The following is a 23,828-nucleotide window of genomic DNA, read 5'->3' as shown; positions in this document are numbered from 1 at the left end:
AAAAATGAGTTATTTAGAGTAACTGGTCTCTTAGGTCCTTCCCAGTTCTACCATTCAGTGAACTTTGGACAATGGAAATCATATCAAAAGCAAGAGAGGTTAGCCCTGGACCATGTGGCTTAGTTGGTTGAACATTGTCACATGCACCAAGAGACTGCTGTCAGGGCACATGCCCAGTTTTTGGGCTCCATCCCCAGCAGAAGGTGTGCAGGAGGCAGCTGATTGATGTTTCTCTCTCTTCAATGTTTCTCGCTCTCCCTGCCTTCCTCTAAAATCAATAAAATCATATTTTTTTTAAATAAAATGGAATGCCACACAAACCACAGACCACAGCCACACAAAACCCAACCTTTATACAGCAATTCAAAATATTCAGAATTCAATGAATTTTTAAAAGAAATTAGTAATTAACGGAGAAAAACATTTAAAAAGCCCTGACCAGTGTGGCTCAGTTGGTTGGGCTTGGTCCAGTGCATTAAAAGGTTGCTGGCTCTATTCCCAGCACATGCCCAGGTTGTGGGCTCAATCTCCAGTAGGGGGTGTGTGGGAGGCAGTAAACTGATGTTTCCCTCTCACACTGATATTACTCTCTCTTCCTCTCTAAAAATCAATATAAATGTTTTTTTAAAAATAAAGAAAAAAGCATTAACTCTATAAGGATTTAATAGAACTTGTATCACAGTTTAACGGGAAGAAAGCATTGGAGCAGAGTGAGCCGATTCCTTCACAACCCGGCCCCCCCCTCCCCCTGCAAGTCAGAAGGAGCCCTTTCTTCTCACAAATCCCATGGCACTAAGCACACTCTGCATATATGCACACTTGTATTCATGACTTATTCAAACTCTGAAGATCCTGAAGAGCAAACACATGACTTCCTTTTCTTTCTGACTTTTCTAAAACCTGAAAGAAAGCAAGGGCTCCTCAATAAAAATCGGCCTAGTCAACAAAAAACGACATGCCCCAAGGCAATGTGGATGAAAGGCAACTCTCTCAGAAATGCTTCTACTTAAACTACCACGTGTCACTTTCATGCTGCTGATTCACACAGCAGTTCGGTTCCTAAAAGCTGAGGTGCTAATTTTGGATCATCCACGGGCGCTCCACTGAAGGTAGAAAAGAGTAAGCAGTTTCTGAAACACCCATTATGCTTCTGTCCATCACCGCTACAAATTTCCCTGTGAACAGCTACTACAGAAGGAAAGAGCATGCAGATATTTATCATAAAACCTTCCTCGCCCATCTCTGGACTTTCTAGGGAGGCTTCAGGCACTGGCACAGCCATCACCATCGTAAGCTGACTACGTAAACAACAGTGGGTGGTACCTGTGTATGAACATGCAGTGGCTTTCATTTGTCGTTACAAGCTATCAGGCTGTATCAGGCCAGATCACTCTAGCACTGCACACCCCTACATAAATCATAAATGTCTACTTGGGAAATATGCCAAACAGTTTTAATAATACGTTTTTCCAATGGAGAAAATGCAAACAAAACTGTCAACTCACAGAAAATAAATCAACAGGTCGAGAGATATTTAATGTATTATTTAGGTCCTGAATGAATGGTTTATGACCATAATTTCTCAACGAAGTTCTCTTTTTTAAATGTTCTGCTCATTTAAAGTTTGGGATTACTAAGAGGTAAGGAGAGACAACTCTAACATGTTGAAGTCCACGCCTGGCTTCCCCATAATGCAGAGGGACTCATTTCTAGAAGAACGGAAAGACAAAGCCCCAGAAGCCCATTTGTTTCTTGGCTTTCCTACTGCACACTTCGCCCAAACGGTCTAACCAAAGAAACACACAGAGAAACCAGCTTTGAGAGTCACCTACTATTCCCTAATCCTACACTGACACAGAGAAAAACTTGTAAACTAAAACATCTACTTGTCCTTGTGGTATGTTCTCTACATCTGGCCCACTACTATATTGTGTTACAGCTGTCTTAAACTGTGAGCTCTCTGGAAGATAGGATCTGCATCTGTGAGACTCATTCTGTGCAGCCCCTGACCTTTGCAGCCAGATGCTTAATAATGGCCTTTTCACGCCAAGCTCAAAGTAACTCCTGGAAATGAGGAACAGTGCGACTTAAACTGTTACCATGAAACTACAAAGAAAGGGCAAAGAGAAAAGGCAATCTCCAGCACTATCACTCTTCAAGTCAAAGTTATAACATATTTTATGTATGACACTAAACATATTTTATGTATGACACTAAAGTCCCAGGTTTAATACTATATATGTCAACTCGCTTCTATAAAGGGCAAACCTGGTCACAACTAGAGAATGTACATCCATTTCTAGCAAGCTGCTTCCTAGATATACATCCTACGTCAGAAGCGGGAACCTAGAGGGTGTTTGGAGAGTTCAGGGAAATCCTGTCCTTATTACTGGAAAAACACATGATGAACCATCTTCATTACTGTGTATGATGCGACTTGGACCCAACTGACTCCATCCTGCGAAACCTTGGCCCCAGCCAATGACTGCAGACAGGTGATTTCCCAGGAACAGTTTATGTTTGGAGCCAATTAGTGAGCAAAATGGAAATAAACTCACCCGTGGGAGTGTATTTCTTATTATTTTTCAATGATGAAAACATGTATTGCCGCAAGTCTTCCATGAAAGGCAGCTGCACATACACCAAACACTAATGAGAAAGAAAGGAGGTAAAAGCAAAAACAATCCAATTAATAAAAAAATATAAAGCTGGTCCCAAGTGCTGTGAAAGTGGCACAACAAAAATATTTCGAAAATCAGAAGTCCCAAAGCTGGTGCATGGGAAGTACAGTGTTTTGATTATCGTTACTAGCTGTACACAGCTGCAAAGAGTACAGAGAATATTAAACATGAAAGACATGTCAAAGAAAGATTACCAAAGGATGCCTGGGAAATGTATGCCCAACACAATAAATGAGAAGAGTCAGGGTGACGGGAAGGTTGATGTGCAAGTCAAGTCATTTGCTGTCCCTTTTTCAGTTCTGCCACAGTAAGATCTTTGAGGAATAGAAGATGTAAGAAATGCGGACCTGTATTTTAAATAGGACATCGCTAACCAAACTGACTTTCACAAGAATCACAACAAAATCTCATCTTCAACCTTTATTCATAGTAAATAAAGGCTATTGTAAAAAAAATTAAAGGTAATCTATTCCTATTAGGTTCTGAGATTGTCAAAAAGGAGGATAACCAAGAGAAAGTCACTGGATAGGGCAAACAGGAGGTCATGGTTAACCTTTAGTGATTTGATCAAAAGGTCCTTTACATACTCATATTAACTTATGTTCTTCCATTGTAACTGAACATGTGGTTCACAGGCCGGCAACATCGACATTAGGAGTTTGTGAGAAATGTAGAATCCCAGGCACCACTCCAGAATACAGAAACAGAATTCATTTTAACAAGCTTTCCCAAGTGATTCCCACACATTAACAGTTGAGAAGCACTCTTTAGAATACAGAAACTGAAGGGGAAAAATCAGGAATAAGAGCCCTGTGGGTTGTACCTCATAGGTGTCCTTGATCTGAGGAAAAGCCACGCCAACCTGAGGATTAGATCGTCTGTCGTAAGCATAGCGGACTATGGCCACCATGGCCAGTTCATCCAGAGCGTGAATCAGGGCGGAAAGGGCCACCGCTGCTGCCTAGTAAGAAAGAGGCAGCATTAACACAGATCCAACCCGGGAGAGTTTTCACAACGGAGCCACATACTCCTAAGACTGCGTTCCACTGTCTTCCTGTTTCAGGTTTTTAAAAATTTATTTATTTTTAATCCTCAGCCAAGGATATTTTCCATTGATTTTTAGAGAGTGGAAGAGAGAAGGAGGAGCCTGCAACTAAGATATGCGTCCTTGACAGGAATTGAACCCAGGACTCTTCGGTCTGCAGGCAGACGCTCTATCCACTGAGAAACACCAGCTAGGGCTCAGATTTTTTTTAAAGTGCACCTTCACCCACTTCAAGGCCACTCTATTCATCTGCATTTGATCACATTTACTTTACCTCTTCCGGAACTTTACTTCATCATCTAAATCCTCCCTCTTATCACTCAAACTTCCTTATCCTCTGAATTCATACCCTCACCCTCTACATAAACTTAAGTCTCAGCCTTCCGAAACAAAATCTTTCTTTGTCCCCCTTTCTCCATCAATGACTACATGTATCTTTCTTTCTTTTCACCTCTAAATTCCATGAAATAATCATCTTGTTGTTGTCACTGCTTAGCATAGGATTGTTCTTCAATCTAATCCATCCACTGACCTGTCTTACTGACATTATCTTCTGAAGTCACCCATGACCTCATTGCTAAGCCCTTGGCTCCCGTTCTCCTTGACCTCTCAGTAGCAGGTCCATCCCCTTTCCCTGCACTTTCTCATCTGGCTTCAGGTAACACTCCCTCCTGATTATTATACATTGTGAGCCACTCCTCTCTTCCTCCAACTAACCTGACGCTCTGCTCTTGACCTCTCCCTCCTCCTCTTACTCTAAAGCTCCACTTGGGGATTATTTTATCCAGTCTCATGAGTTGATGAATCAGCTTTAACATTCTTCTAAATTCCAGACTTACAGTCAGCGGAAGTTAACAATGCAGTTAAGATGTGTTGACAATACATCCCAAAACTGCATGATTACCAACAGGATCTGATTTAGGAGAAACCCAGGAACTCGGATTTTTAAATTGGAGGATTCGCATATTAGAGCCCATTGTGCTCCAGTGAATCTGTGCAGTACTGAGTGCTCTCTCCTAACGTCAACTGCTCTGATGGAATAATGGCATCTCCATTTACTAGATTTGCTGCCAGCTACCCTTCAGAAGTGAGGAGAAAGAGAGAATTAAGAGGACTAGATCTCTTATACCATCACCCTTCCCCTCACCCCAAAAAAGCCTTCTACATCTACTAATTTTAAATGTATAGAGACCTGCTTCAGTAGTCTTAAAAAGACACTATATTCTGCCGAAACTGGTTTGGCTCAGTGGTAGAGCATCGGTCTGCAGACTGAAGGGTCCCAGGTTCGATTCCGGTCAGGGGCATGTACATTGGTTGTGGGCACATCCCCGGTGGGGGGTGTGCAAGAGGCAGCTGGTCGATGTTTCTCTCTCATCGACATTTCTAGCTCTCTCTCTCCCTTCCTCTCTGTAAAATATCAATAAAATATATATATTTTTTAAAAAGACACTATATTCTAATCTTCCAGCTTAGATCAGCATCTCCAAGGAAATAAGTTCTGACTTGGAAGCCACACAGAAAATATTTAGAGAGAGGGCAGGTGAGTGTAGGATGCAAGGGTCTTGGGTTGTTAGCCAGGCAGAAACTAGCCTGAAAACAAAATCTCGGGAAGGTGGGGAAAGAGTGCAAAGAGATGGGGGTTGGAAAAGACAAATTTCTCAATGACAGAAGGGGTCCAGAGAGTCAGTGAAGCTCCTCTCCAGGACACTAGAGCCAGTACTAAATGTCCAATATCCATCACAATGAAAATGGCAACCTGACCCCAACCTTTCTGATCATGGGACCCTGAGATCCCCATACTAAATGCATGTGTTCAAATAGTTTTGTTTTTAACATTCACCTGCTGTCCAATGGTAGGACTATTTCCTAAGGTATTGTGCTCATGCTATGACAAATTCTTTAGTCATTTCTTCATTTTCAGAGTGAAAGGACAATGAATTTCCCCACTGCCGTTACAACATTAATGTCATTTTAAACTATAAATGTCCCAAACAATTCACTTAAAATGACAATTTAATTTGTGACACTACCTAAAAAACCCATTGTCAACTCACCTCATCATCTTTTGCTGCAAAGACTTTTAGAACTTGATTTCCCATGAAATATTTCCTGTGAACCTACAAGAGTAAGTGAGGAAAGAATCAGTTATGATCCAAAATAAGTTATACATAAGACCATAATGCCACAGTTTGCTAAGAAATTCCATTGAAAATGTTCTTACTGAAAAACATTGACGAGTACTAGAAACAACATATTACCTAAGATTCAACACAATAAATATATGAGCATCTAATATGCATCAAAATTGTTCTGGGCACTATAAACACAATAATGAATAAGATACAGATTGTCCTGAGGAGCTTAGATAAATATTAAATTAACCACAGTGCAGTACTAACATTCAGTGCTATGATATAAGGACACAGGAATAGACTTATAATACAGTATTAACAGTTTGGTGCCACGAGAGTGCATAAGAAGGGCAGCTAGTTTGGGCATGAGGGCTCGGGGAAGGCTTTTGCAAATGGTGACACCCAAGTTAAGATTTAAAGGATGTGTTTGGAACGGAGATAAAAAGTCTGGCCACAAATATCCTGGGCAAAGATAATAGTGTGTTAGTCTAGACATAGGAAGTATGTTTGGGCAACTGCTTCTGGAGTAGTACATTGCCACAGTTCAAGGAGGAAGGGGGAAACTAGCGAGATTAACAACAACCAATTATGATCTCTTATCAGCAAAATTAAGTGGTCCTAAGAGCAACGAAGAACTGCAGAGACCAGAGCAAAGAACTGAACAGAGGGGGAGCACTGGAGGAAGGGTAACTATCGATAAAGCAAAAATAAACACTGTGTGTTCTTTTGCCCCCTTTAGTTACTCACAGTATCAAAGGGGTCAAAGGTGAGAAATGAACACTGAAGAGTTCCCACCTGCACCTATTGAATAAGATGAGAGAACTTCTCTCTCATCTAGGGGCCCTTGAGCCTGAAGCTTATTTATAAGAACATGCCACATGCTGCATAAGGCAATGCTTCTAAAATGTTTTGGGTTTCAATTGCCCTTCCACCTCTAAAGCTGAGAAATTATGAGCACTGTCACAGTAGCTCAAGACTAAGTCTCAAAGATATGGGTGTAATTCATGGGTATAGGCCCATATAATTCAAATTCCCTCCATCTCCACTTCCATTCCCCATTTGAGAACCATTATTTAAAGAAATATGGGAATAATTCTGTATTTTTAGTTTGCTACATTTATATAAATTTGCCCTCCTATGAGAATTTGTAATAGTTCTTGATTGATTAAAGAAGAGCTAATGAAATCTCTTCCTAAGGCACCTAAAAGGATGTGTTTGGAAACACATCCTTTAGGGGAAATTTAGGGGAAATTCTGACATTTAGGGGAAATTTAGGGGAATTTCAGCCAGACATTTAGGGGAAATTCTGGCTAAATTCTTATCTGTCTATAATTACATATCCAGAACACTGACAACTTGGAGAAAGACAAATTGAAAAGACTCTTGAAATTTTTAAAAAGAAAAATAATTCACATTTCAAAAAAGAAAAAAATATCCCAAACCAAAAATCCTATTTTATAGAATGAAAAGTTTTACATAATTTCAACCCAGAAATGTTAGTTTCCCTCACTTTAAGGGAATTTGAAAACTATGTGATTTTATCAATTTAATGATAATTACTCATCTGTTACAAGGTGCATGCTTATACTATCTAGTTGACAAGATGATGTGTATACATTTGTTAAGATAATACACAAAAGCAGGTATGTAAAACTTAGACTGTTCAAAAATGAGGCTGTCCATCTGGTGGGCAGATTACAACTGACCGATGGCAATAGCTTTGGAATCAGAGACCTGGCTCAAAGCCCACCTCTACCACCTTCCAGCAAAGTGATCTTGGGCCAGTCATTTAACAGCTCTGAAGCTCAATTTCCTAATGTATAAAATACGTATCATAGCATCTACCTAAGAGGGTCACAAAAGAATGAAATGGGAATTTATATAAAATGCTTAGTATAATGACAAGAGTAGTATAATTGCTGGATAAATGATAGCTATTATGTTATCTTCATTGTACCTGTCTGAGATTATACTTAAGATAAAAATAGTTTAGAGCTTAAAAACAAAAAGTCCAAAATAATTCATGACTTAAAAGTTTATAAAAATCTTTCTAAAAGGTGAAGGGATTAAGAAAAACAACAACAAAAACCCTCACAGACACAGACAACAGTATAGTGATTACCAGCAGGAAAGGGGAACAAGGGGAGGTAGAAGAGGATAGAGGGGAGAATAAATGGTGGATGGAAGGTTACTCTATAATATAATACATAAATTATGTATTATAGAATTGTATACCTGAAACCTATATAATTTTATTAATCAATGCCACCCAATAAATTCAATAAAAAGTTTCTAAAAAATGGAAAATGTACTTTTTGTCCAGCTCATTCTTTCTTGCTTTGCCATTCACTAAATAGGCTCCCCCAGACCCAGCCAGGCATAGATGATTTCAATTTTTTGAGTTCTGAATTACACTTGCAGATTTTTTTTGTCTTATTTTATTGTTGTTTTTAATATATTTTTATTAACTTCAGAGAGAAAGAGAGAGGGAGAGAGAGATAGAAACATCAATGATGACAGAGAATCATTGATTGGCTGCCTCCTGCACATGCTCCATTGGGGAATCCAGCCAGCATGTGTCCTTGACTGGAATTGAACCCTTCAGTCCGCAGGCCAACACTCTATCCATTGGGCCAAATGGTAGGGCTGCAGGTGTTTTGAGTAGGTCTTTTCTGCCTGTCTGGAATTAGGAAGGCCACTTTCCAATAGGCCAGTTTGTACAAACAGGTCTGACTAAAGTGAGTTCACTTTGGGAAGTATATAAAGCATATTTAGTATAATTTGTTAGAAAATTATTAGAGACTCTCAAATCCCAAAAAGTATTCTCACCATTAAAATTTCATCAACTTTAAGTAAATCTTCCCAATTTTCAGCTTATGAGTCTTAAAAATGTATCTAACAACTGACACATATCATGAAAATGATTCTTTCAACTTCAATGAATTATTCTAACACTGAATTATACAGGGACTATATACTTAAGCAACATGAAGAAGTTCAAGCCCAATATACTGGATAATATTTATTTTTATTATAATTCTCAATTGAGTTCATCTAGAATCAACAAAAATATTTATCCCTATAGAGCCTGAAAAGATACATTTTATACTGATTTCATTTTCATTCACCTCACGAATAATTTTATCTAAGATATCCAAGAATCTTTAATAAGCCTTTCTAGGGCAGTATATGGTATCCCAGAGCCTTCAGTGAATTGCTGCATTTCCCACTGTGTCTATTTCGTGTATCTCTGCATTGGTATCTAAAAAGCATATGAATAGCTAGGATTTGGAAACAGCCTAGGTGCCCGTCAGCAGATGATTGGATAAAAAAAAAACTATGGTACATCTACACAATGAAATACTATGCTGCCATAAAAAAGAAGGAATTCTCATCATTTGCAGCAACCTGGATAGAATTGGAGAACATCATGCTGAGTGAAATAAGCCAGTCAATGAAAGAGAAACACCACATGACCTCACTCATTTATGATAATAAAGAACATTATAAACTGATGAACCAAAAGATAGATATAGAGACAGCAAAGCAACAAGCAGACTGTCAAATTAAAGCGGGGAGGGTAGGGAGATCTGGGGGAGATAATAGATCAACCGAAGGACTTGTATACATGCATATAAGTACAACCAATGGACACAAAACTCTGGGGAGGGAGGGTATGTATGGTAGGGGGGTTGGCAATGGTAAGATATGTACACAGATAATAATTTAATTTTAAAAAAGTATAAAAAAAATAAATAAATAAAAAGCATATGACATGAACAAATTTCACATCTTGGACCTCTCTGCTGGGCATTGAGATGGACAGTGACTGGCATAAATCAATGATATTCTAAGAGGTCCATTGACATTCAAAACCCAGCTAGACCTTCATTCCTATAAACACTCCATTATACATAATTTTCAAAAAGGCAATATAATATCAAACTAGATACTGTTCCTTTAAGGCTACTATGAGCTATGACCGGCACCAAAGCTAAAAATTGACTTTCAATTAAATCTATTCTTCTGACTTTTCTTCATCTTGATTTTCTCTTCAAAAATCAAAGACAGTGTCCTGGCCGGTTTGGCTCAGTGGATAGAGTATCAGCCTGCAGACTAAAAGGTCCTGGGTTCAGTTCTGGTCGGGGAGGATATGCCTGGGTTGCAGGCTCCATCACCCCACTGGGGGTGTGTAGGAGGCAGCTGATCACTGATGTTTCTCTCTCCTTTTCCTTCCTCTCTAATCAATAAAAATATATTTTTAAAAAAATCAAAGGTAGTGACACTAACACCCAGATTACATTTTAGAAAAACTAAGTTAAGTATAAACATATTATAAATGAAAGGACCCATCTCAAATAATAACAAGAAAAAGGTTACGTACTTATTTTGTTCATAATTAGTAAACTAAATCCTGTACCTGAGAAGATCTACAAAATCCCAAAACAGAGAAACACTTCCCCTCTGATTTGTATTTCATTTGTTCCTCATCCACTTTAGAGAACGGAATGATATCACTCCCATAGCGGAACCCTAGAGAACAAGAGAAGAGCATCTGTTAAGCACACGGGGCCTCATTCTCTACGAGCTGAAATGAGCCCTCCGCATCCACTAACAATACACGTGCACCCCAGATCAAGCCTCCATAGACTATTCCCTAAAATCAAAGGTCTGCCCCTTGTGATGAATGGAGAAGCAGCAGCGCAGATACACAAACGGCATCTACAAAAAGAGTCCATTAAAATCCAATTACATTTTTAAGTACATATTCTGCAATTTAGTTACTTAATGATTATCCAGCCTAGAGGAAAGAATATAGCAAATGCAATGAACTAGTTATTCTCTAAAGATAAACCATGGTTGACTAAAATATAGTCATGATTTGTAAACATAATATAATAACATGAACATATCTCTTCAGAAACCTGGAGAACCACAGAGAAAAATGCCCACAGAAAATTCTCAAAACAAAATGTTATCAAAAATTCATGGAAGAAGCCAAAATTTTTCTATTTAGAAACATTCAATTGATAAATATTTTTCTGCATTCAAATTTATTTTATTTCTGGGATTGGATTGTCTATTTTTTTTTTTTCAATTACTTAGGTTGCTCATATAAATATAGGCTCTTGGTTTCTTTTTTGTTGTTGCTAATACTCATCCAAGGATATCTTTCCATTGATTTATAGAAAGAGTGAAGAGAGAGGGAAAAACAGAGAGAAACATCAATGTGAGAGAAACACATCGATTGATTGTCTAACCAGGGTCTGGGCCAGAGAAGAACATGCAACCAAGGTATGTGCCTTGACTGGAATTGAGCCTGGGACCCTTCGGTCAGCAGGCCTATGCTTTATCCATTGAGCCAAATTGGCCAGAGTGGCTCTTGGTTTCTAAAAAACAAGCAAACACAAAACTCCCACTCTGTCCAAGGCCTCTGCTCTATGGGAGGTCATACATAGAGTGTATATACAGTGTTATATATTTTGTGGGGAGAAGGATCAGCAAAATCCAAGGATTCTGGCTTTGGGTTAAAGGAAAGGAACAGTATGTGCACTTTTACTCCAGGAAACAAAGAAACTTGTGTTTTTTAAAAATTTCCAACAAAAAGTTATCAGGGAAATGTATGGCACATGATTAAGAGTGATATCGAAACCAAATGTTTTTTTAACTTTTTTGTCATCAGACATCTTCTTACTTAAATTGTTTAATAGTAACGTGAAAATTTATAGTGAAATCTCTTCTGGGTTTTTTCATTCATCTATTTAAAAGGTAAATCAATAACTCTAACTTTTGTAGACAGCAAAAAAGATAGAATAGATTACAACATATGACCTTATTCCTTTGCCCACATGTATTGTCCTTCTAAGAAATAGAACTCTACATATTTGGGTAGAGAGCAGAAGATAGGAAAAGGGAGTATGTGAATAACTGCAAAAAGTTTGAGAGACAAAAGTTGCACATCTATGCTCTTTGAACTCAAACCATATTCAACTACTAGAGGGCTGGTGCATGAAATCTGTGCATGGAGGGGGGTTCCCTCAGCCCAGCCGGCACCCTCTCCAACCAGGGACCCCTCGGGATTCACATCTCATGATCCCCTCAAAGAGCTGCGTCTCCAGACACAGAGAAATATCTCTAAACAATAATAATGTAAATCCCAGCCCACCTCCTATCACCTTGAAGAACAGCTCTTTTAAGCAAAAGTAGATACTCTTACTCTAATACCTTGAATAGTGTCGTCTTTCGGAACTTCAGTTTCATCATCGTCATTCAAGCAATAAACGGTTTCTTTTTGTACATCTTCCTTTTTTAGGGTTCTTGCATCCACAACTGTCCAAGACTTTTTAACTCTCTCCTGTAGAATCTTAATTTAAACGAACAAGAAAACAAGTAAATACATAAATAAATCAATGCGGAGAGAGCAAGGATTCCAATTGACAAAAGGTGACAATCTGATATGCTCTCTACAGAAAATCATCCATATCAGTTAATCTAGATGAACTGCTTTGTTTGCTCTTGTCTACTGTGGGAACTTGAGTTTACTTCATAACTCTTTCTACATTTCATCTTTCCCCCAAGGTAAACCACAAATAAACATTAATATTAGTATGTATTCAAATACTTTCTATATTAAACCCTCAGACCAAAAAAATAAAAAGAGGACCATACATTTTATTACCACAGTTATCATAAAGAAAGGGGAGACGTCTATCAGTAGTCGGAAACCAGTAAGAAAATTTGAAAGAAAACAAAAGCTAGATACGATAATGATAAAACTTTATGCATTCCGGAGAAAGAAAGGCCTGAAACTCATGACTAACCATTATGGAGAGAAAGAAAAATGAGGGAATCAATCTCCATCAGAGATAATTCATAAAGCTTCCTCTTCTAGCATGCCCTTTCCCAAAAGATAGAGATGATACGAACAGGCAGAGCAGTTAAAGAAGCAGTAAGCACAGTACTGAGTAACCCACTCATGAATTGTCAGTTTCTTACATAAGCATATTTGTCTGCCAGGTAACATTTCTGTAAAAATATGTGTACCAACTACTTACCGATTTATAAGCCAAGATCTTTATTGACAAATTAGAGCCAATGGTCAGTTGACAGGGCCAGGCCATGGAAGACCTCTCAATTTTCTTAAAGACACACAGTTGTCTCAGACTCTCACTTAATTAAAAAATAAAGGCAATCTGTAATACTTTTAACAATAAAGATAAATTAAAAATAAATATACAATGAAAGCAACAATTTTAAAATGTTAATTGTACTGAAATGATGCGCTTAGTTTTCTAGAAGGGGAAGTGAACTGGTGTCGATCACAAAGAGAGGAGGAACAGCTGGGGATGGCAGGAATGTGGCAATCACAAGTTGGGAGAAAACCAGGTACAACTGAGTTGGCTCAGTGACAGGTAAAAACAAACATCTCTATCTTCCTCTATTCAATCTTTTCTTTCAACTCAGCCAGTTGTTCCTAACATTTTTTTCAGGACCAAGGACATGTTGAGGCTATGAAAAAGCACATTCATAAATAAGTTTCACCCAATAGAAAGAGTTCACCAAGCTCCCTGAAAAACACGGACCTGAGGGTAAGAACTCCTATCTAGGGTATCATGGGGTGGGCACCACCCTAAAATACATTGCTCACAACTCTACAATTTTTATTTCATTCCAATTCTCCAAAATAAAAGGCACTTGTATTTGTACAGAATGGAGAGAGTTAAATAAAGACTCTCCAGGGGATAAAGGAACTTGGAAGTCCATATTTTAGTTTTAAGGCAAAGCAGATATAGAAAACTCTAGGTTTCTTACTGGGAAGAGAGGGGAGAAATAGAGGGGTGGCAAACACAATGTAAATTGTTGGTTCTTGAACAACAATAAATTGAACATAAATCCAGATCAATTCTACTTTTATCTGGCCCCCAAACAACAGAGGAGATGACAGATGATATCTGGAATTTGTGATATTCCCTAAAATAAGGAAGAAAGGAACTAATGACTGAACACATTCAAAGCATACAGTCTAGACCAGCGGTCGCCAACCTTTCAGACCTCGTGGACCACCAGTGGTCTAGACTATGATTGATCTCCTTGGTACAGATGAAAAATAAATCGAGAAAGAGGTAAAGAAAATTATGTGACATTATCCAGAGATATAAAAAAAAAAAAAAAAAGATTAGGAACTGGTATACTAGTTCTTCAATGTAATCAAAGAAGAACTGCTTATTCAAGAGTGGTCCAGAAAAAAGAAAATATTAGGAAGCCCTATGATCAAAAGAGAAATGTATATAGTACAATTGAAAGTTGCAATCAAGGTTTTCACTTCTCACCTGAAAGAATAAATTTCATCCAGCCCATCTTCACCTTCTAAAGACGTCATCACCTTTTTCACCATCCGAATGCCTTCTTTCTGCTGCTCAGTAATTCCTTTTAGAGGAAAGGAGGGCCCATGGTTGTCCGAGGGCAAGTTGCCATCTCCTCTGTCCCCAGTTCCATCTTCCTTGCCAATTGGGAAAGGCAGACTATCAGGAGAAGATCGGCATTGGTTAAGAACACAGGCTCTGCAGCTAGGCCAGACCCTGGGTCCCAATCCTGTGCCTGTCTCACTGGCTAAGAAAAAATGGGTATGTCAACCTCTCCGAGCTTTACATTTCTCATCTGTCAAATGGCACTTATCGCTTACCCAATATTCTATGAGGGTTTTTTAATTTATTGATTTAAGAGAAAGAAAGAGAAAGAGAAAGAGAGAGAGAGAGAGAGAGAGAAACATCAATTTGTTGTTCCACTTATTTATGTATTCACTGGTGATTCTTGTAAGTGTCCTGACCTTGGATCAAACCTGCAATCTTGGCACATCAGGACAATGCTCTAACCCAGTAGTCAGCAAACTGCAGCTCACGAGCTGCGGTTTGCCACTCTGTCGACTAATGAGTTTGCTGACCATTGGTATACTAAATGTTACCGTGCAGCTGGAAGCTGTGAGGATTCGGCAATTGTGGCATATCGTGTGCACAGAGGTAAGGGAGTATATGACAGCGGTCGGCAAACTCATTAGTCAACAGAGCGGCAAACCGCGGCTTGCAAGCTGCAGGTTCCCGACCACTGCTCTAACCAACTGAGCTGCCCGGCTGGGGCTCTGTCAGCTTTAAGTAGCTGAAGCCTCTTTAATTTGGGGGAGTGCAGGAGGCAGCCAATCAATGATTCTCTCTCATCATTGATGTTTCTCTCTCTCCCTCTCCCTTCCCCTCGGAAATCAATAAAGATATATATTTTTTTAAGAAAATAGAGAGAAAACTCATGGACACAAATAACAGTGTGATGATTGCCAGGAAGAGGGGGAGTGTGAGAAGGTGAGGGAGGGTACAGGGGGGGATAAATGGTGATGGAAGGAGATTTGATGTGGGGTGGTGAACACACAATACAGTGTACAGGTGATGTGTGTGGGATTGTGTACCTGAAAGCTGTATAATTTTCTTAACCAGTGTTACCCCAGTAAATTCAATAAAAAATAAATAAATAAATACAAGTGCAGTATGCTTCAGCCATGTAAAGGCATCCTAAGATTATGAACAGGGAACAGAAACCAAGATGGGCTTTTGAAGTGCTGGGGGGAAAAAAATCTCAATTCAATAAGAGAAGTGTCGCTTTAAAAGCACTTAATTTCGGTGAGGTATCGTTTTAACAAGTTCCAGTATGATGGTTATTCTGAACTACTTTTCTACAGAAAGGAGATGCCCCTCCGCAGTTCTAAGAGGGACATACATGCAATTCCCCATGGCAGGCATTTTAAAGCCGAAGGCTTACCACTCTGAGCTGGGGACCTTTTAATAGAGCTCTCGGTCTGAGAAAAGGAGTGTCCCCAGAAGCCTGATAATTCAACATCCTACAATATCACTCTGCTTTCACTGAAAATAGGACAAGAAAAAATAGGCTACAGACACAGCAGGAAGGATTGGTGTAGTCAAAGAACTTCCATAGAAGAGAAAGAATGGAAATGCCTGGAGGGGAAATTCAAGTTTTGGGGGAGGGATTCTCTCCCCAACAAACTGTGAAATATGTTTCCCCTCTCTGTTCATACACCTCCTCTCTAAATACGCATAAGCAAATTATTTTTCTGCACATGTGTGTATCCTTTAGATCTGGAAAACAATTAAAAACAAGCATTATATATGTTTAAAATGATTCCCAAGTTGACATTTCTCTCTACCCCAAAAATATCTACTGTTAAGACACAGTTCTCTTGAGCTGTTTAAGAAAGAACTCCATCAATCAGGTCATTGTTTGGGTCAAATCCTCTAAGTAGGCAAGCAATTGAATATGCTCAAGATTTCCCTTTAATTCCTCAATTCTTTGAGTCTAAGAATAGTAAACCATCGGCTATTAAGCTAAATTCCTGTTTAACTGTGAATTTCATCCCTTTATCACCAAAACTCAGAAGAGTTCCTGGAATATGGAAAGTAATCAGTAAATATTTGCTGAAGTCAATCATCTGACAGATCCCAAGTCAGAGCAGAGCAAAGACTCCTGGGAACCAAGCACTCTATAATGAGGCCCACTCATTACATGTGAGAGCACAGGGTTTGTCTATGAACATTATTCTTACAGTCTTACAAGAATTGCAGAGAGATGTTGGATTTCTTCAAGTTATGAATTATAGTATCCAGCTGATCTTTGCTGAATGGGCTGCTGAGGTCAGTGAACACTTCAATATGCCTCTTCTCAAACTTCTTTCCTCTACAAGAGAGAGTTATTACATTAAGAAATCATCCTCCTGAATTAGTTCCTACAGATTCAAATGCCCTTCACTTGTTTACTAAGCAGAAAGAGGCTAAGAAATTATCTAGATACAGTTAACAAATGTATTACCTTCCTTCTAGAAGTCCACGTATTCTTGATACTCAGTTAAGTTTCTACCAAACATCTAATCACCTAGTTATAACTCATACTTTCAACCACTTAGGCAAAATTTCTTAGTAATTTGGAATTATGTCCCTCATTTCATAACTCTAGCTTCAGGTAAAGGTGTGGTCATTGTGATTAAAAAGAATCCCCTTCCAGCCTCCAGAAAGGCAGAAGGTAAACAGGGAGCACTTCCAGTGTACTACAACGTCAGCCTTGTAAGGGTTCAATTACCAAACACCCTGGTCTGATTCCTCTCACAGGGCTAGTGCAAAGAATGTATAGAAATTGAGAAATTTGCCAAAACCGGTTTGGCTCAGTGGATAAAGCGCCAGTCTGAGGACTGAAGGGTCCCAGGTTCGATTCCGGTCAAGGGCATGAACCTTGGTTGCGGGCACATCCCCAGTAGGGGGTGTGCAGGAGGCAGCTGGTCGATATATCTCTCTCATCGATATTTCTAGCTATCTATCCTCTCACTTCCTCTCTGTGAAAAATCAATTTAAAAATAAAATTATATATATATATATATATATATATATATATATATATATATATATATATAAATTGAGAAATCATAATACAAAATTTGGCCTGGGATTTTTGTACAAATCATTATTCCTAAAAGTCAAGGGATATGTTTGTGTATTCAAAGATACATATTTTAGCCGAAACCGGTTTGGCTCAGTGGTAGAGCGTCGGTCTGCGGACTGAAAGGTCCCAGGTTCGATTCCAGTCAAGGGCATGTACATTGGTTGCGGGCACATACCCGGTGGGGGGTGTGCAAGAGGCAGCTGGTCAATGTTTCTCTCTCATCGACGTTTCTAGCTCTCTATCTCTCTCCCTTCCTCTCTGTAAAAAATCAATAAAATATATTAAAAAACAAAACAAAAAAAAACAAAGATACATATTTTAAAAGCACAGTAATTAAAAAGTAATGAATTAGAAAATTGGCCAGAGTTACTATGCACCTAATTTCAATAACATATGGACCATACTATTTAGTATTTTTTAAAATTCCAGGTAATTAGCTAAGTCAAATAGAAAGGAATCTGTAATAAGCCAAACTTTTATTCCTCCCAGAGAAATTCCCTCCCAATATATTCCTTCCTCCTTTTAAGCTTCTATGAGGGTTTGAACTCAACCACTGAATTCTATCAAATGTTTCCTTAGCCACACAAACATGCCGTTTGATTAATAATGAATCACGTAGTGCACGGAATATATCAAGCCATACAGTTTTTTCAGAAAGGCTCATTTCCAACTCTCTCCAGCTGAGACACTTACACAGTTTCTTGTTGAATCACATCCATGCACACAATGAGTGCATCCAGGACTCAGCTAGTTAAGGGCAGATCTGACCAAACAGTCCCTTTATTCCAAGAATATGCAACTTTTTTCCCAATAAAGCCCACAGTGTTGGAAACTGTAGACACTGGGTTGACTGTGTGATGATCTGAAAGTACCCGCCCAATGACCCTTCCTCCAATCATACACTCACATATGCTATATGCCATATTATACATCCTGAGACATATAACCATAAGAGATAAAATAATCCAAAAGGTAATCTCACTCATTTAACCAAAAATGATGATGCCATTTTACAATGACTAGAACCCAATTTTTGTGATTAACAGTCCAATTCTTAAAAATTAAGTGAGCCATAATATAGCATTTGTAAGTTACTCCCAGCACAGCATCACCTCCTAGTGACCAGGAAGGCAGTGTGAACTGTTAAAAAAATAAGAGTAACCCCTTTAAGTTAGGGCGCCTGTGGAAGGAACGGGAAGTTTCACAATTTGGCTATGGGCATATTTTTGACACAGAAGTAGCCCCCATCCGGGAAAGCATGGAGAATGCTATAGCTTGGGAATTTCACTTACAGGTGTATATATTATAGTCTTCTAGAAATACTGGCTCCATGTCCAAACATTTCTGACTATCACCACTATCAAACCCTCTGCACGTTGATACACACGTATACATTTTGGAATCTTCCCCTGCCTTTGCCTCCCAACCTCTCAATCTCACTCGTGCAAAAAAGGAGCAAGATTCTATTCTGGAGGAGCAGGTATCCAGGCACCCAACCCAATCCAATTAATTTCCCATTAAATCCTAACACACATTACCTTCATGTCCTCAGAGCCAAAATGCCATTACAGTTATAGCTGGGACTCAGAGAACCTCCCCAAACTAAACTATGATCCCACAGATTAAAGGACGTTTCTTAAGTCTTCTTTGGCTGAAAAAGGATACAGTCAGCTTGTTGAGAACCTGGTTGGATTTTGCTTTCAATGTCCTCCAGCAAGTCAAAGTCTGGTAGCATCAGGTGTCTGTGCACTGTGATGTTCTGATACTGATCCTCACAAGCAAGGGCATTCTCGGTGCCATCTGTACCAAAAAGGACTAATGCAATTTCATCTTTGCTCTCAGCAAACACCTAGAGAAGAATGTTAGAAGGCTGAAAACCATATAGTACCAGCTGGAAGCCATTAGATACCTATCCTTCAGGGAGAGAGACAACCACGCCTCCCTATGGCAGGTTCCTGGGACCATTGTCAACAGCAGTACATTGGGCTGGATGGCCCATGGGACAAAGACAATTTCTAGGTTCTAAGCTGACGTTTTCATGAACTATATCGGTACCACCTTCATTTCAGCACAACTCAGGGTGGGGAAATAGTAGGATGGTAACTGCTCTTAAAGAATTCTAGCAAAACCAGACTCTAATTCTGAATGAAAACTAATTATGGGTAATTTGAAAAGATTTTAGTCTGTCTTTCTGGAACGACTATTCAAGGTTTACATTTTCCAGAGATTAAAAAACAATGTTTCCTGGTTCTCATCCCAAAGCCCAGGAATTTCACTTACAAGTGTATATACCATAGATAAATTCTTATACATGTACACAAGGATACAATGAGCAAGAAAATTCACTTCAGCACTGTTTATAACAAACTGGAAACAAGCGAACCATCCATCAACAGGAGAAGGCAAACAAACATTGAAGAATATTTATACAATGGGGTATTACTACCCAGTAAAAAACAAAAAAAAATTGTGCAATGTTTATCAACAGAAATAAATGTCAAAAACAGATGGTTGAGAAAAAATAAGCTGCAAAATTACATGCCCCATATAATAGCATCACAGTTTTGAGAGCTGCACACAACACTAAATATTATTTATGAATATACTTATGTCCAAAAGTATAAAATAAGCATGGTATAACCATACAAATTCTGAGAAAAAGAGGGGACAGGGGAGAAGAAAGAAGAGGATTGGAAAGGGATACACAAGGGGCTTCCTATTTATCTGTAATATTTATTTTTTTAAGAAAAAAAAGAAAAAGAAATATGGCAAAACTTTAGGGTCGTATATTGCTAGACAATGGGAAAATATGTTCACATTATATTATTCTCTGCATCTGCCTCTTTTATGAAACATTTCATAATCAAACAGAAAAACAACAACAGTATCTGAAACAACAGGCAATCTTGTCCCCATCTATGATTAAGCCTTTTATATCCTTGGGGAGAAAGCTGCATAGGGAGAAAATGAAATTCTGGCATTCTTCGTTTTTGTTTGGTCTATGAAATTCCCCAGTCAATTAACAACTCATTATAATCCCTAGTTGTACATGGAGAAAAGGTCCCAGCTGCTGGGATTCAAACATGTCCAGCACACCAGTGGGACATTTTTAAATGATATCTTAGATGACATCTTTTTAAAAAATCATCTCTCATGATTCCATGGGACTCTCATGAGGCCTGTTTAAAATAGAGATAGCATGCCACCAGCAAAAGGTAACTGGACTAGGCACAAAGTAGTTGAAGGACTTGTTCAAGATCACGAGATCAGTAAACGACATGTTAGAGCAAGGATTCAAACCTAGGCCATCTGGCTCTAGAAACTGTACTTGTAAACATGACTCAACATTGCCTCTTGTGTCTGGTAAAAACTGTAATATCCAGTGGAGGGGCCAAAAATAAGAGAAGGAAAAACTACCAGGCTCTAAGGATAGTTGAACTTGCATGGGAGTATATGTAAGAAATGATAGTTGAACTTGCATGGGAGTATATGTAAGAAATGAGAGTTGAACTTGCATGGGAGCATGTGTAAGAAAACTCCTCAGATTCCAGAAAACCCTGAGCCTGGACATTGTAAACAGGCTGGTACCTTGTATTACTAAAGTGGAGGCAATAAACAGCTAGAACTTGAGTTACAAGTCCAAGGCCAATCTGGCTCTTACCTGTCGCTGCACAAACATGGTCATCACCTTCTTTGTCAGATCGAATGGAGATTCTTCACCAGGAAAGGAGTTACTCATGGCAAAGCCCACATCCATACACAGCACAACAGCTGCCTGGAAACAAGGTCCCAAAGAATATTTGAAAAATGTTAATAATAGCCAATAAAAAAGGAAAGAAAAGAGATATGCCCTTTGTTTATTTCACCCAGATAACCTGTACTGATCTTTAGGGGATGCATGTTGAAGGGAGAGGAAGTGTCCTACTTAGAGAATAGATGTAAGACATAAATTTTTACTATAGAGAAAGTTTAAATAGTCCTAATGTTTTCTAAAAGCTAGAAAATACCTGTCAGGAAGGAGTATGCTCCAGGCAGGTGCTGCTTCTTTAGCCTGAGCCCAGGAATAAACCCAGGGGCAGCAGATTTGCAAACAACCTGCAAGCTAGAGCTAAGTCCATACCATGAGCCCTAACAAACTTTTGTTGTAAGCCACTGATTTAGGGCGTAGTTTTTCATAAACCATTTTGTGGCAATAAGTGACTACTAGAATTTATATATGCAAAAGTGATTACAACACTTTGCATTGGTTTATAAACTGAGGATCTAAAATTAAGATCAAGACATTAAATCTATCCCAGTAGCCGACAAAGTCATATAAACAAACAATACCAGCACAATGTTCCATGACAGAGATATGCAATGGGCACTAGAGCACACACAGAGAGGAGATACAGGAGGGATAAGGAGGCAGAAAAAGCTGCCTGGATATGAAACTTGGGTGAGTCTTAAAGAATGAGTAGGAGTCAGTCATGTAAACAAGGGCGTTACAGATAGAGGGAGCCACATAAAGACATATAGTCATTAGATAGCAATCATGTATGTATGGGATGAAGAAAATAGGGAAAACATAAACCAAGAGGGATACACATAAAATCTATATTTGGCATCCAAAATTTAACCAAATAGAGTTGGAGACCTGAACAAACAGCAACTAATAATTTCAGAGTGAATTATAAAATGAGTCACTGGTATGTCATAGCTTCAGCACTATATCCCCCTTACATATCTAATTTCATCCTCTAAAATATTTTAGGTTGTGTCGATGGCTTATTGAATCCAAGTAAAGAAAAGAAAGGGCTTATGGTGAAAAGAAGACTGGATTAGCAGTCTGAAGACCTGAGATCCAATCTCCATCTTTATTATCAACTAGTGGCCCGGTACACAAAATTATGCACATTGAAAGGAAATTAAAGAGAAGAAATATTTTAATATTGCTATTCACCCTTCCTCTATAGTAGAAGTATCCATCAAATTCACAATAGACAATGACAGATCACAACACATGCGTGTAATTGGTGCCATCAAGAGCTTTATATGTATTGCACATGAGTCAACTCAGCCTTTTATATATTTAGAAAATAAACTTGCTTAATTAGACCTGCTTTCTGATTTAGCTAAACTTTTTCCAGCCCAGTGAAGCACCCCAACTTCTCTTTCAGGTAGTTGTCAGCCACACAGCAGTAAATATCAGCATGAAGATTATTATTGTAGATCACACTGGGAGAACAAAGGGTAAAATATTTAACTGCAGCAGTGTTTGACTATATTCTGAGCAGTTGAGAGAATCTGAAGTCATTTTCAAGGTCCACCATTTCTTACTTCTTGTCAGTTGGGTCATGTTTCTAAGCTTTTAAATCTCCATTTTCCGGCTAATGAAAAGAAAACAGGATCCCACCGACGCTCCTATCTACCTACGCCAGGACTTCTGTGAGGATCAAATGAGATGAGGCATGGGAAAACACTTTGCTTCATAAACATTTGGTTACAGTGTGAAATGTTTGCTCCTGGCTATAAAGTCATGTTCCTGGGCTGAAGAAACTGCAGGGAGGCTAGTAGCTAGGGAGAGGAAGACGGGTATTGCTACGTGATGTCAATATCCTGATTGTCGGACACTTAGAATATTAGCCTTTTATATATACAGATTAGCTCTGAGTTCTTGGATTCCCAAAGTCTTTGGATTCTCCTACTTCACTTCACTATTCCCACTTAAACTCACTATTAATTCATGGAGGCAGAAAGCAGCATTGGACTAAATGAGATCTAAGGTCTTTTCATAGTTAACATTCTTTTGACAGTTCACCTGTGCTTTGTACTGATCAGACCACATTTGGCAAACTGTGAGAGTTTGGAGCATCACATCCTTGAGGAAGATTATTAAAACTGATATGAAATGAGCAGATTAAAGAAGGATCTGAAGAACATTTGACTTGAAGAACAGTTTGAAAAAAAAAGGGAGCGGGGATATTTAAGCCAAATGAGAAGATTTAGGGGAACATGAGACTTCCTCCAAAATATTTGACAGCTGTGATATAAAAGGACTGGTCTTTGGGAGAGATAGATTAGCAGATAGAAGTTACTGGGAGATTGGTTTGACTCCACACAAGGAGAAAAAAAGAACATTTAGAAATGATCCATAAAAGAACCAGTTTTCAGAAGCAGTGATCTCTTGCCCCTATAAGCGTCTGAAAAATCAGGGAACTTATACATGATTTCTAGATTTGGTTATATCGCAGGCAACACCAGGAAAAGAAAGACTACTTAAGTTTTTCCCTAGTTTATGTTATAAATAGTAAACTTCATGTACTAATATTAAAGATTTCTGGAGTAAAGACAGCATGTTTGGAGAAAAGGTGGTAATGAACTACAAAATTCCTCTGAGAATAAAATTTACATCCCATAGTTTCAACGCCTTGAACATAAAAAAATATTTAAAAATTTATGAGTCCCAAAATACGTTGCTGCATTTATTTAATACACAAC

General features: G+C 38.6%; 1 protein-coding gene across 1 annotated transcript in view; it reads right to left on the bottom strand.

Annotated features, from left to right (window-relative positions):
- Window positions 1-23,828, bottom strand: part of XRCC5 (X-ray repair cross complementing 5) — a 69,992-nt gene that overhangs the window by 44,836 nt on the left and 1,328 nt on the right. Inside the window, exons 2-12 of the mRNA XM_084891974.1 lie at window positions 21,010-21,123; window positions 19,014-19,197; window positions 18,042-18,090; window positions 16,470-16,592; window positions 14,189-14,380; window positions 12,914-13,028; window positions 12,084-12,222; window positions 10,279-10,391; window positions 5,781-5,843; window positions 3,505-3,642; window positions 2,559-2,649 (exon numbers count right to left, since the gene is read on the bottom strand). Coding sequence (XP_084748100.1) covers window positions 2,559-2,649; window positions 3,505-3,642; window positions 5,781-5,843; window positions 10,279-10,391; window positions 12,084-12,222; window positions 12,914-13,028; window positions 14,189-14,380; window positions 16,470-16,592; window positions 18,042-18,090; window positions 19,014-19,197; window positions 21,010-21,123 — 1,321 coding nt within the window. The remainder of the gene's footprint in view (window positions 1-2,558; window positions 2,650-3,504; window positions 3,643-5,780; window positions 5,844-10,278; window positions 10,392-12,083; window positions 12,223-12,913; window positions 13,029-14,188; window positions 14,381-16,469; window positions 16,593-18,041; window positions 18,091-19,013; window positions 19,198-21,009; window positions 21,124-23,828) is intronic.

The sequence above is a fragment of the Pipistrellus hanaki genome, assembly GCF_964339955.1.
Source record: "Pipistrellus hanaki genome assembly, chromosome: 8".
Lineage (NCBI taxonomy): Eukaryota > Metazoa > Chordata > Mammalia > Chiroptera > Vespertilionidae > Pipistrellus > Pipistrellus hanaki.
Note: the sequence above shows the minus strand (reverse complement) of the source record. Positions and strands in the feature narration are given on the sequence as shown.